The sequence below is a fragment of the Rhinatrema bivittatum genome, chromosome 7 (assembly GCF_901001135.1).
Source record: "Rhinatrema bivittatum chromosome 7, aRhiBiv1.1, whole genome shotgun sequence".
NCBI classification, from domain to species: Eukaryota; Metazoa; Chordata; class Amphibia; order Gymnophiona; family Rhinatrematidae; genus Rhinatrema; species Rhinatrema bivittatum.
In genome coordinates, this window is record NC_042621.1 from 192314676 (window position 1) to 192328368 (window position 13693).

At 41.6% G+C, this 13693-nt stretch overlaps 1 protein-coding gene across 2 annotated transcripts in view; it reads left to right on the forward strand.

Annotated features, from left to right (window-relative positions):
• Positions 1-13693, forward strand: part of CTNNA3 (catenin alpha 3) — a 2257234-nt gene that overhangs the window by 94350 nt on the left and 2149191 nt on the right. For both annotated transcript variants that reach the window (XM_029609715.1, XM_029609716.1), the window contains exons 4-5: positions 940-1106; positions 3292-3411. In XM_029609715.1, the coding sequence (XP_029465575.1) occupies positions 940-1106; positions 3292-3411 (287 nt within the window). The remainder of the gene's footprint in view (positions 1-939; positions 1107-3291; positions 3412-13693) is intronic.

A 13693-nucleotide genomic window follows, 5' to 3' on the forward strand; every position in this document is an offset into this window, starting at 1 on the left:
TGTTCCAGGACTGTGGTTAAGTTTTAGCAAGTGATATTTGATGCTACCTAGCTAAAGATAGCAAGGCAAATCTGGCCGAAAAATACATGTCCTAAAGTTATCCAGGTGGCTTTATTTGGGTACATTCAGTAGTACACTTATCTGGGTATGTTCCATTGAATATTTGGGTCAAATTATCAGGGTAGCTCACTGGCTCTCTGGGGTATTAAAGGATAGGTTAAATGGTTTGCTCTAGCTTTCCTACTTTTCTACAACCTACCTTACAAATTGAAAATGTCAAAATCATTCCCATGGGAAGTAAAAGTTGCAGTATGATTGCTGTAGCATTGCCTCATATTGCAGTATATAATTATATATATATACTGCATATATATTTGTGTTTGCTAGAGACAAAATAAAAAGATATATGTGTGGTTTTGGGTGAATGGTTGTTTGAGGCAGTTTATGGTGGATCTTCCTTCTGTTCACCACAGGTGCTACCATGTTTTTTGTTTTTTTTTCTGCCAAATATCTTATGAATATCTTCTTTCCTAACAGTTGTTAGTCTACAATCCCTAAATATTTTCCTCTATTCATCCTCCAGAGGCCATATTTAATTGGAATGAATCAAGCCCTAAGAGGATTGATGGTACAGCTTCTAGACCTATTTTTGCCATTGACCTTGATCGAGTCATTTCATTTCTCCATGCCTCTGTTCGCTCAGCTGTAACTGAGAATATTAATAATATTCTTCCATCTTACTAGCTATTCAGTCTAAAACCCAGTGACCATAACCAACCTTCAGTGGCAGAATGTACTGTACTACAATATGATTCTGATGAATCTACTTTGGATGCAGTGTAAGAGATTATAAGGAACTCTTAGTTAGTTACTATACACTTATTTACAGTTGTTTTTGCCATTTGATGCAGAAGGCTGTCTGAACCTTTATTTTTCCAGGTGAAGCTTTAAGAACAACAGCAAAAGAATTTACCAGTGACTCCTGCAATCTACTTAAGAGGGAAGCTGTGGCACAGGCTGCTCGAACCCTTCTTACTTCTGTGACCAGACTTCTCATCCTGGCAGACATGATAGACGTCATATATCTCCTGCAGCATTTAACTGCTGTAAGTGCAGTACAAGCTACATTAATCCAGATTTTGCAATGCTTAAAGATGATCAATCAAGGCTACATTATATTGATATTGTACAGGAGAAACTACACATGAAAATTAACCGTGGATCTTCTGCATTGCAGATTTCCTGGAGTCTCCTATTTTCTCCCCTTCTTCCTAGCCCTACCACAGCACACTCTGACCCTCCCCCCCTCCCCTGACCCCAGCAATGACTTCCCCTTTCCCCAGCCTGACCTTGGCACACTCTAAACCCCTACCCCAGTATACTCTGACCCCCATTCCAGCCACTCCCTTCCCCCTCCCCATTTCAACACTAGCATGTTTTTCTCCTCACCAGTCTGACCCAGCACACGCCAATACCCTTTCCCAACCCAAGCTCAGCAATCCCTTTTCCCTCCCTAGCCCAACCTAGCACACTCTGAACCACCTCTGCAGCCTGACCTCAGCACTCCCTTCCCCACTCTCTAGTGCAGCCCCATCACACGCTAACCCTACATCCCATCATCTAGATCCAGATATTTGCCCCCCCCCCCAGCTGTATTCCAGCATTCTCAGCCCTTTCCACACCCTGCCAGACCTGACCCAGATATTCTTCTCCCCTTCCTACCCATCTCTCAATGAGCAGTAGATGTGGATGGGCAGACTGGATAGGTCACATGATCTTTATCTGCCATCGCATTCTATTTCTGTGAGATACATCTGCATGTATTGGAAACCTAGCATATGCAAATTTAGCTTTATTGTGGATTCCTGAAAAACTGACTGGCTGTAGGATCCCCAGAACAGGTTTCACCCACTGTGACATCGTCAAACATTGGTTAGGGCATATAGGTCTCCGATCACGGGCAGACAATGGGAGAAAACCCTTAGTATATCTGATCCATAGTTTGAAGTAGAGCATATGACAAGTCAAATCTCAGTGGAGTCACAGCACATTGTATTATCATCAAACAGGCATAACTATCTTGGTTTACAGTAACACAGGTCCCTATAAATGAAATGAATCAATTCTGCAAGTTTTAGAAGTTTATGAAAATTAATTGGTTGACCAATAGATACAAATATTAGCATCCACTGCTACAGAAAAGAGGTGGAGGAGTTCTTTCAGTCTAAACCATTTCATGAGGTGAACACAGTGTGTCATGTGAACAGTACAATACATTGTCTGCCTCAGTTCCCCATCTTTTTATCCCTTTTTGGAAATGTTTCCCCCTTTTCACTTCACGAACATCAGGAAAAAGGAAGGAGGAGGGAGAATACTGAGAGCTAGAAGCCATGAAGCACTGCCCATTCTGGACTAGCAGATGGATTGGAGATGAGTTAAGAATGGGGATCCCAAGGAAAAGAATGTGGAGAATGATGAAAGGAGAGACCTAGGGGTGGGGGCAGGTGGGTAGGGGTGTAAGAGAAGGGACTGACAGGAAGAAGCAAGCATTTGGAAAGTGTAAAGAGAATTATGGAAGGAGGACAAGTGTTAAGAAGGGGAACAAAGATACAACGTGTGAGAAGATGGTAAGTGTGGAAGAGAGAGTAGGGTACTAAGAATGAGGGAACTGAGCTGGGGAATTGAAGCAACAGAGAGTTCAGATCTTGGAAGGACTAGAAGGGATATCTAAAGGGCACTGGGATGGGGCAGGAGCAGCATCAGTGGAAAAGGCTCAGGGTTCTTGCAAGGCAGCAGATGTATGTGTTCAGTGACAGGGAAATGCTCTTGAAATGCCTGAAACAGTTGTGCACCTTTTGAATGGCTTTACCACCTAGGTTAGATTTTATTTTAAAGGTATATTTACGGCTGTTATATTAAACAATCATGGTTTAGGGCTGACCCCATGACCTAGTCCGCAGCACTCAGTGCTGCAGTGTGAGGGATCGGGGCTTGGATCTCCTGTTCAAAGGGCTGAAGGGTCCTGGGCATGCATTAGAGGCCGACCAGTGCCATTGAGGGTGTGCCCCTCTAGTCCTGGGGCAAGCAAAGGTGCTGTGGATCCACCTGGGTGGTCCATTCGAGGAAGGGGTGAGGTGGCAGAGATCACTAAGGGATCTAAAGGGGATAAAAAAAATCCCAGCCAATATAAAAATCTACATTTCATTTTGCATCATCTGTTTCTACAGCCTCCAAAATAATATATTGTGTTTACTAGCTAATGTCACTATTGCTTTTCCTCCCCAATCTCAGTTTCAAAGCACCTTTGAATCCCTCAGAAGTGTGTCAAACAAGTCTGAGTTGCAGAAGAGGTATCAGAAGTTTGGCAAAGATTTGGAAGCATTAGATTATTTGACTTTCAAACGTCAGAAGGTAGGAACAAATATGTTTTATTTTTTTAATATCTGGATTTATAGTGAAGATGAAGCAGATAAAGTTCTGCTAAAATGGTTTTCCTTTCCTGATAGTTCTGAAAACCTTTTACAAATGTATATAAGGTTCCAAATACCTTGCTGAAGACTTTATGCCACTTTGTAATGGAAACGCAGAGCTGGGCTTACCATCTTTTTCAGTGTGCAAGTGATCCCCTAAACCTTTCTGATAGTTTCTCTTTCCAGCTTTTTAAGAATGACTGAACATGCGTTACTTTTGTTTCAACTTATTTTTGATGTGGGGATGGGTGTGGGATCTTATTTGCAATATTTATTCATTTTCAAGACCCTTTATCTTTTAAAATTGCCCTCTGGAAATCTTTGGCTCTGCAGTCGTTACTGTTTAGTGCTGAGCAGAAGTTCCTGGATTTTCTTTTGTTGCTTGCTTTGAAGCTGAAGGATAATACAGTTTTGGACTTTAATACGTGGTGGAATGCTGTCTGTCAGTATTCTAAATATGAACTTTGCTGTAGTTTGCCAAGTGAGGAGCAGCCCGGACATATCAAAGGATGTGAGATCCTGTCTTGAGATTCTCATTACTTTGACCATTGCTTTCTGGCTTATATTTCTCTTGTTGTTTGTTTATCTTCTCATTTTTGTTTCAATTCTTGATATGGTATGCTTTCTTTTATTGTTATTTAATAAATACATTTGAATAGCAAATACAAAAAAAAAAATGAATGACTGCTCAGAACCCAAGGTGCTGCTGAATCACCGGGAGAAAAAGGGTGTGTGTTGATGCTCTATGTAGACTTTCTTCAGTTCGAACTTGAAGCTGCATCCAGAGATGTACCGTCCATCTCAGCCTGTTATAATTATAAACTGCTGCTGGCAATTGTCATAAAAGTTGCTGAATCTGGAGGTTCTAAATATTAGAAAAGATTATTCAGCGCATGTGTGTTAAAGATGAAGCCCCCAGCTTTTTTGAACTGATCTTTACTTCTACACTTTATTTTTCCTTTGCTAAACTTGTATTAAATGTTTACAAATCTGCAAGAAGGAAGCGTTCTTACCCAACAAACTATAATCCATGCTTTTGTATCAGGAACAGGAAACCTTTAAAAAAATGCTTTTGATTGTGCATCTGCTTTAGACATGTAGTCAGGGGGCAATAATCAAACTGCCCACATGGGGGCAAACTCCAAAGGTAGGTTTTACCCTGGGGGTTTGCAACAGTATTAATCAAATAATTTTCCAAATAAGTTTGAGTAGGGCAGCAACACTGGTTAAAAACATATGTAATTCAGGTAGTATTGAGGGGTATATTAAGGATAACCTGAATGAATTATCTCTAACAATATATAGTACAGTATTAATCAAAGCAAAACCATGCAGCCAGTTTTGCATTGATTATTGCCTTAAGAGAAAAGTACCCACAGAGATTGGTGCCTGGTTTTTGCCAGCTGGTACTTTCTTCCAACCAGAGCAATGCACGTAGTTTTGAAAATCCCAAACTATGCGCATTGTTGCCTCCCCAGCCAGAGCCCCACTCATGGGAATGTCTCCAAACAATGTGCATGGAATTACATGTGGTGCTGTAGAATGTGTGTAATTGTACCTGACTCAAGGAGGGACGGTTTTCAAAAAGTCCACTTCTAAGAGTGAAATGCTGTTATGCCCGTGGAAATATCTTTGAAAATTGCCCTCTTCATCTCTAATCCAGAGCTAGAGTTGACAACCTAGCGATCTTCTGATTTTCACACATACCTCTGCTGCTTTCTCCTTGTATTCTCGCTGTCCTAAATGGAGGTGACTTTGATGTCACACCAGCATCCACATGAAGGAAACTACAAACACGCTAACAGGTGCCCCAGGCAAAAGCACATACAACAGGTGCCCCAGGCTTATCCCATGTTATTTTTATTTCTATTCGCTCTTCCCAAGAGGATATCATATCGTCATTGAATATACCAGTACTTTATCCTTTTATTTTTTCTCTGTCATTTTTGGACCAGCTCCCTGTCACGGTGTGCATGCATTGCTCTCCTGTGGGGAGAAGCAGTGCCTTAGAAAAAGCAGAATTCAGCCAATCAGGTTGTCAGATTCTGTATTTTCTTGTGTTCCTCTCCCTTTCTGAATTAGAGCAGTAATGGCCATGTGAGTTTAAACTGGTACCTGTTAATCCTCACTCGTCATTTAACAGTGTTCAGTGTTGATTAACTGAACCCTGACTGATTGATTGCTCTAATTCTGCTTTGGGATTATTCGTTGGTTGTGATCACTCACAGGAGTGTTATATTGCTATGCACACTTGCACAGTGCTGCTACTGAGCATTTTAAACTTGAACATTTGAAAAGATTGGTTTGAACTTGAAATTCGTTGGTTGTGATCACTCACAGTGCTGCTAATTGTTGTTTTTCACAATCAAATCTGCTTCAGAATGTGAGAATGTGTGCATTTTGTACTTTTTTTGGACTATGTTCTTCTGTAGGTCATAAATGGCTAACTTAAAACTGGCACTGGAATGAGGCATGGACACTTCTGCAAACACAACTGGAATGTTTTTCTTGCTGTTTGAAAGGCAAAGTCTACTGTTGCAATATTTTGCTCTTATCACATGCTTAGAGCCTAATTTACCAAGCTTCCCCCCCCCCCCCCCCCCCCGACACAGAATGGGATGAAGAAAAGCTCTGGTAAATTTGATTTTAATTTCTTTTTCACCTTTCGTGACTAGCCAGCCACTACACAATGGATTACAATTCAGGTACTGTAGTAATTTTAGGCCTCTAAGTAAAATTATCTAAAAGAAATAAGATCAGCTCAAAATATACCAGAAAACAACTTCCCCTTTACATTCATACATTGTAAAGTAACGGTTAATATCTGGACACAATTCCTTAGTGTGATAATGAGATATGAGCTTATGTAGAACTGACCCAAGCAAAGGACCTCTGTATGACAATACATGAATCCTATGTATAGTGCTGTCGATATCCAGTGCAGTAGAATTACTCTACAGTGCTTCAGCAGGGATAGGCAGCTCTGATCCTGGAGTGCCACAAACAGGTCTGGTTTTCAGAACATCCACAATGAATGTGTATGAGATATACAGTATGTCATGAGATGCAAATATACCTCATACATATTCATTGTGCATATCCTGAAAACCAGACCTGTTTGTGCTACTCCAGGACTAGAGTTGCCTACCCCGTGCTACAGTATACTGCAAGCCCAGAATACTCGGAGCTGGAGGTAAACAAACCTTCATAACATTTAAGTACTCTGTGAATGCAATCTACTTATATATTTAAAATATTAAACCTTTTCATTTTTCAGATCATTTTCTGCCACCTTTAAGGTGTTTTATATTCTACATACTGTAGTTCACATTTGCTTATAATCAGGCATGCTCCATCTCATTGCATATTTGTGCCTTGGATAGACAAAGTATAGTAAGAACAGAAATCTGTGCTTTTCTGAAATGTGTAGCTCATGTTTACTGCAGCAATACGAATGAGTTGCAAAAAAAAAAAAAAAAAAAGGGTTGTTTTAGATCTTAGATTGCAGTTTATAAAAATATTTACAGTTAAAGGTGTGATTATTATTCTTTTAATGTATACTGAAGATGGATATTTGCTGTTATGCTGTCACAGTGGGATGAGGGTTTGAGGGCTGGTTATTGAGCGAAATATTTTGTACTTTCCACTAGGTGTCACTGTTTGCAAACATTTACCTTGTGCTTTCAGAAGAACCTAAATTTGGATAATGTGATTTATTAGACTGCACAATATTTTCAGATGCCTTACAGCATGTTTGATGTGGACAGTAAACTACAGAACAAATGAGAATTGTACTTGGTACTAGGAGGGAGGAACAAAGCCTGTGTAATAGTGTCTAAGGGCAGCCAATCATTTATTTATTTATTTACAGGTTTTTGTATTCCGCCTATTGTAACCACTGGAATTCTAAGCAAATTACAATTAAAACATGAATATTTCTTTCACATAAAGAGTGAAACATAAATCAAGCAGCCAGGAGACTCTTAGCTAAGAAAACAGTATTAAAATCATAGATTACAATATCTTGAAAAAAAAAAGCCAAGCTTTCAATTTCTTGTAGATCCTTTTTTTAATCTTTGATTTGCCTAAGCTCTAGTGGCAAGGAATTCCACAGTACAGGCCCACTTATTGAGAAAGCATGCCATTGTGTCTCTATAATACGCAGCTCCGGCTTTGATGACAGCAAAGGTCTAGTAAGACAATAATTTTGTAACATATTAGTCAGATACAAGGGTTCCATATCATTCGTACACTTGAAAACTAAAGATATTACTTAGTTTGAGTGATATTGTCTGGGATATTGGTAATCAATGCTATTCTTGTAAGATGGGAGTAACTCGGACGCTGAAATTATATAGTTTAATCAGTCTTGCAGCAGCATTTTGCAGCAGCTGCAATGCTTTTAACTTGCAATTAGGGAGCACTGTACAAAGAATTACAATAGTTAACCATATTTAAAATAAAAGCTTGGATAATAAATTGAAAATCGTTATCTGACAAAATGTCCTTTAATCTCTGCATTAGGAGTAACTTTACAAAGGAACCCTAAATTTCTTATAACATCAGAGAAAACCAAGGCAGATCCATTCACCTGCAATTTTGGCATCCACCCTCAGGCAGAGTACGCCCAATCCAAAGGGTCTCAGATTTCAATCAATTTCAAATCAAACCATTGTGCCTAAGCCAAGCATTAACTGCTCTCAGGTAGTCCAATAAAATGGAGAGTTTTATTTAAACTTTTACCAAATGGACAAAACAGCTGTGTGTCATCAGAATACATTCTGAAGGGAATGCCAAAAGATTCTATTATTTGGCATAATGATTGTAAATAAATGTTAAATAACAATGTGGAAACTGCTGAGCCCTGAGGCACCCCAACCTCAATAACTGATTAATCGGTCCCTAGTTGCACTTATTGATAGTTCAGAAGAAAAGAGGAAAACCATTGCAAGATGCCATCTCCCGAACCAAGCAGGATATTTATGATCATACCTGGGAACTCTCTGGGTTGGGCCCGGAGACTCCGGAAAGCTGAACAAATTGCTGGGTCTCTGGGTCAACACCTGAAAACTCCAGGTGAGGAGGAAGAAAGCAGGTCTTGAGCACCGCTGGTGGACCTCATTCCACCGGTGGCAAAGGCAAGAAGAGGCCCGTGCATGATCCGAGCGGGAACAGGAGGGAGCCCGTTCAGCTGCTGCTCCTTCTCCTGTGCCAGCCCCGTGGTATTCAAAATTTGCAGAGTGTATCAGGCTGTGGAAAGGAGAGAGGAGAATTAGCATGTATGTGTGTGAACAAAGGTGTGAGTGAGCAAGCGAGAGTGTGCATGTTTAAGACAAAGTTTGTGTGCATCCCCTCCCCCACCTTGCTACTCCATGACAATCTCAGGGTGACTGGAAATCAAAAGTCCCCAGGTATGATTATGATTCACTGAATCAAATGCTGCAGAAATATCTAAAATTAAGAAAATAGCTGAATTCCCCTTGACTAGCTCATGCAGCAAGAGATCTGTAGCAATGTTTCAGTTCTATGGTACATGTGAAAGCCGCATTGAAAAGTATTCAAACAATGATTTTCATCTAAAAAAATCAATAAGTTCAGTAAAAACTGTTTTCTCCAGCACTTTTTCCCATTGTTGGTAGGGTAGAAGTGGGCCTATAACTAGATGGTTCAGAGGCAGGTAGATCGGATTTTTTTTTTTTTAAATACCGGCCTAACTACCGCTCTTCAGTTAAGGACAAATGTATAGAGTCAGTCGTTGTATCAAGAAATTTGTGCTTCAACCCACAAAGCACCCGTAATGGGCTTGTCTACCTCTATGGACTGTACATCATGAAAATGTTCCCAGACAGGTGCAAATTCAATCTTTATCACGCTTTGTATGGTGGCATCGAGTTCCATAAAAGATATTTTAAGCTCACTCATTTTGGGGGTCATTTTCAAAGCCATTTACCCAAATGAAACATGGGTTTATGCTCGTAAATACTAATAGCATGTTTAAAAATGCTAGTGATTTGTGCTCATGAAAGTATGCATTTAACCCAATTGCATACATTTGTAAGCACAAAAAGTAGGCATTTCAGGGAGATGTGCTGGGGTGGAGTTGTGATTTAGGCACATATTTTTTATTTTAAAAAGTATGCAAATAGTAACATAATAATGATGGCAGAAGACCAAATTGTCCATCCAGTCTGCCCAGCAAGTTTCTTAATGGGTAGACTGGATGGACCATTTAATCTATGCTGGTGAATGCGCCCTGAAGTGGGACAGACTGGAGCTTCACCTATACATGCTGCCTCCTCCGCCGGTTGCGCCTTTGGGTTCTGGAAGCCAGCAGGGCTTAGGCGGGTCCCTATGGCAGTAGAGTGAGTAAGAGTCCAAGAGTATGCCAGGGTCAGGACAGGTAGCAGACTGGAGGTACTGAGAACAGGTCAAGGATAGGGGAAGGTGGCAACCAAGCATAGTTGGGCTCAAGACAATGGTCAGGTCCAAAGCTAGAAGTCAGTACCAGGGGATCAGGCCAAAGGATGGACGAGGACAAATGAGGAGACACTTGACAAGATGAGCTGGTCAAAGGAAGGTTGGATGAGACAGGCTGGGCACGGCAAGGTTGGATGAGGAAGGCTGGGCAAGGCAGGCTGGGCAAGACAAAGCTGGAACTCAGGAACTCAGGAACATAGGAGCAATACACACTGCTCTAGGCAGGAGACCCTTTGTTGAGGTAATGACTGCAATGTGTGAGGCCCTTAAATACCCCGGGGCCACTGATATCATCAAAGGGGAGCTACAAGGCTTTTCTTGCTGCAGGCCCTTTAAGATTTGGTGCGTTCTGTGTGCGTGCGCCTAGGAGAAACCCCCAAGGAGGAGACAGAGCATGGTGGTGTCTAAGTGGTGTCAGAGCCAAGAACATTGTGGGGCTCTGCCAGTGAGTGCAGCCAATCGCAGGCTTACCCCATGGCCGGCCAAACATAACACTGGCAAATCTTACATTCTTATATTTTCAATGGGATTTAAAGAAGTTCCCTCTTTTCAACCACACATTAGCCACTCAGGAGCTGTAGTGGTTAAATTCTAGCCGAATAATTCAGGGGAGTCCAATATTCAGAGTTTGCCACTTAACCTAGTTATCAACTTAACCCATGCGGCTAACTCTGTTCGCGGCATAGGGCTGCCCTAAAGTTAGTTGGCTATACTTACCTGGCTAACTTTAAGATAGCCGGGTATATTCAAGAGTACGGCCCCGCCACTGAATATCCCAGTTAAGTTAGCCGAATAGGCTAACTTAACTATCCACTCCATGGCTGAATATGGATCCCTTCCATGCCTAAACCATGTTTTTGTTCCTTCCTGCAACAGCACACATTTACTACACAGTCTACTGTTGCAACACAGTGTCATCTTTCAGCTATCCAAAACAAACAGGAACCAATCAAACCCTGATTTTAAAGTGTCCAGTTTTCAAAGACAGTTACCCTAGTAAATTGCTCCGGTTGAAAATCGTTCTCCTGGGAGCAGCTAATAGTGCATAGGGGCTTTCACAATGTGGGTGCTTTTAGCCAGGTTAAAAAAAAAGAGGCATGTTCAGGGATGCACTTAGATTGAAGGAGGAAAAAGACAAACATTTGATTTGTAAATGTACAAAAGTTGTTTTAGCCTCCATCAGCCACCTGAAGAAATAGCAGGTGCAAAGTAATAGGCACTTTAGATACATATAACTTGCAGGTAGTTTTAAAAGGCAATTTCCTTGTGAAAATTAACTAGAAGATCTGTGGGTACTAGTGGTTACATGGGCTATTGGAAAATGTACTTCCCCCACCAAGTATCCAGCTTTCACATGTATACTCTACACAGTGATCTTTTAAAGAGATGAAGGAGCCGATGTATTAACCCATGGAGCTTCCTGCAGGTTAGTGGCTCATTTCTGCAAAAACATGCTACAGATACAAATAAGATTCATAGTACACTTTTGTGAGAAACTTTCTAACCAGGCCCAGATGAAAAAGATAACTTTACCACACTGAGGTGTAGTTATTGGTTTTTTTTTTTTCTAAAATTGACATGTGAAGATATCTTTGCCTGCTGGTTTTCACCAATTTCTGCATTAAGGAGTTGCTTTGCATGTGAGAGGAAGAAGAGGAGATTCCTCTTTCCTCTACTCAGAGCCCCAAATCATCTAGGAATGCTCCTAGAGCTAGGCCAATATGCAGAATAGAGATGTGCATTTGTTTGCAATGAAATAGGAAATAAAGACGATATTTCCTATTTCATTGCATTTCGGGAAGGGAAAAAAATGAAAGGAAAACCCACAAAATTTTGTGTGGTTTTCCTTCAGTTTTTTTCCCCAAAATTGTACACCTAGAAAATAAAAACATCCAAAAACCTGCCGCCAACCCTTCAGATATAATTAAATACAATGCCCCCCCCCCTGAAGACTAACTGAAAGTCTCTGGTGGTCTAGTGGGGGGGCCTGGGAGTGATTTCCCACTCTCAGCTGGTTGGCTGCCAGTAACCAAAATGGTGCCAGTGGCCCTTTGCCCTTACCATGTGACAGAGGCTACTGGTGCAATTGGTCGACCCCTGTCACATGCAAGGAGCAATGGACGGCCTGCACTATTTTGGTTACTGGCAGCTGACCCACCGAGAGCAGGAGATCACACCTGGGCCCACCAGAGACTTTCGGTTAGTCTTGGGGGGGAGGGGGTTGGGAGGGTGGGGGGCATTGAATTAAATTAAATCTGGGGGAATTGAGGGTTTTGGGTTTTTTTATGAAAATATACACATAAAAAAAATTCCAATTCGGGGGTGGACCGAAATGGCCCACCCTCGAAACGAAAAATGAAACGGCACGAAAAAAAACCCCGTATGCACAGCGCAGAATGCCTAGGTTAAAAGAAAAATATTCAAAAAGAACAGTTCCCAGGGTCTCTCAGGGAAGGGCAAGGTGGTGGCAAGCCGGGGGAGGAGAAATCCAGGGAGGTGGAGCCCTGAAAGAACCACTCACGAGGGAAAGAAAGGCAGGATCTAGATTGGGAGGATGTACTGCTTGGAGGGGAAGGGACCTCTTCCAGAATGGCAGAAGGAGAGCTCCAGAACCCGTGTAGATCGGAGAATAAGAAGAGTCTCAAGATATTCTGATGTATCCATGAGATCAGAATTAATACCAAAGGAGGTAGGCCCTAGCTGGGGGTTAAGACAAAGATCTTTCTTATGCTAAAAAAAAAAAAAAAAAGGAGAAAACAGACTGCTGAGAACTGCACACAAGGTAGATTTCAGTGGGAGGAGAGGGAGGTTGAAATCCCCAGCAGCATTATACCCCCTGAAAGAGGGGGGATGTGTGTGCCAAAGAGCCTTGTTAAAAAAATGTTCTGCTAGGAGAAGTTGGTTATAGTACTGTCATTGAATGTTTAAAAAAAACCAAAAACTGCTGGCAATCTCAAAACGCCATGAGGGAGCCTCTGTCAGGACTTTTCTTTCTTGGTTGTTTGATGTTATACACAAAGCCTGAAAGGGACGGCAATCACCTGAGTTTGCTAATTACTGCTGCAACAAGTGAGCAGGGAGCTGCTTTCCTGCAGGGTTTTTTTTTTTAAGACTTTAAGACTTAAAAGGGGCAGCAATTACTGGAGTTTGCCAATTAGCGCTGCCACTTTTACCATTAAAAACAGAACAACTGTTCTCTGCCTAGTTTTTTTTTTTGTTGTGTTTGGACTCTGGTGGGGAAAAAGGCATAGGAAGCCCTCAGCTAAAGGGAGGTTGTCTTTGCCAAGTTTTCTTTTGGAGCTGCTTACAGGTGTGGAGAAACTCTACTGCCCTTAGTGTTTTGTTTTTTTTTAATAGAGACTGGGAGAGGGGACGTTGTGCTTGTCCACGTTTCCCTGGTTACTACATTGAGATTTGCTTGTGAACACAAAACTATTTTTCTCTGTGACTTGGTGGGCCAGCGGTGAATATAGAACCTGAGGTGGTCGAGTCAGTCCAGAGGTTCTTTTTGAGGCATCTAAAGAGGGTACAAGCAACAGCCTGCCCTCTGTATTTTTTTTTTTTTGGGGGGGGGGGGGGAAGGACCTTGTTACATAGGCCGGAGAGGATTAGGCCGCAGCCCCAGGCTTATAGCAAGAATCAGTACTGTTTGGAAGGCTTTTTTTTTTTTTGAGCGGAGCTGGAAGCTAAAGCTTCTTTGGAAGAAGGAGGACAGGATACTAAAAACTTATTTTTGCAGGGTACCC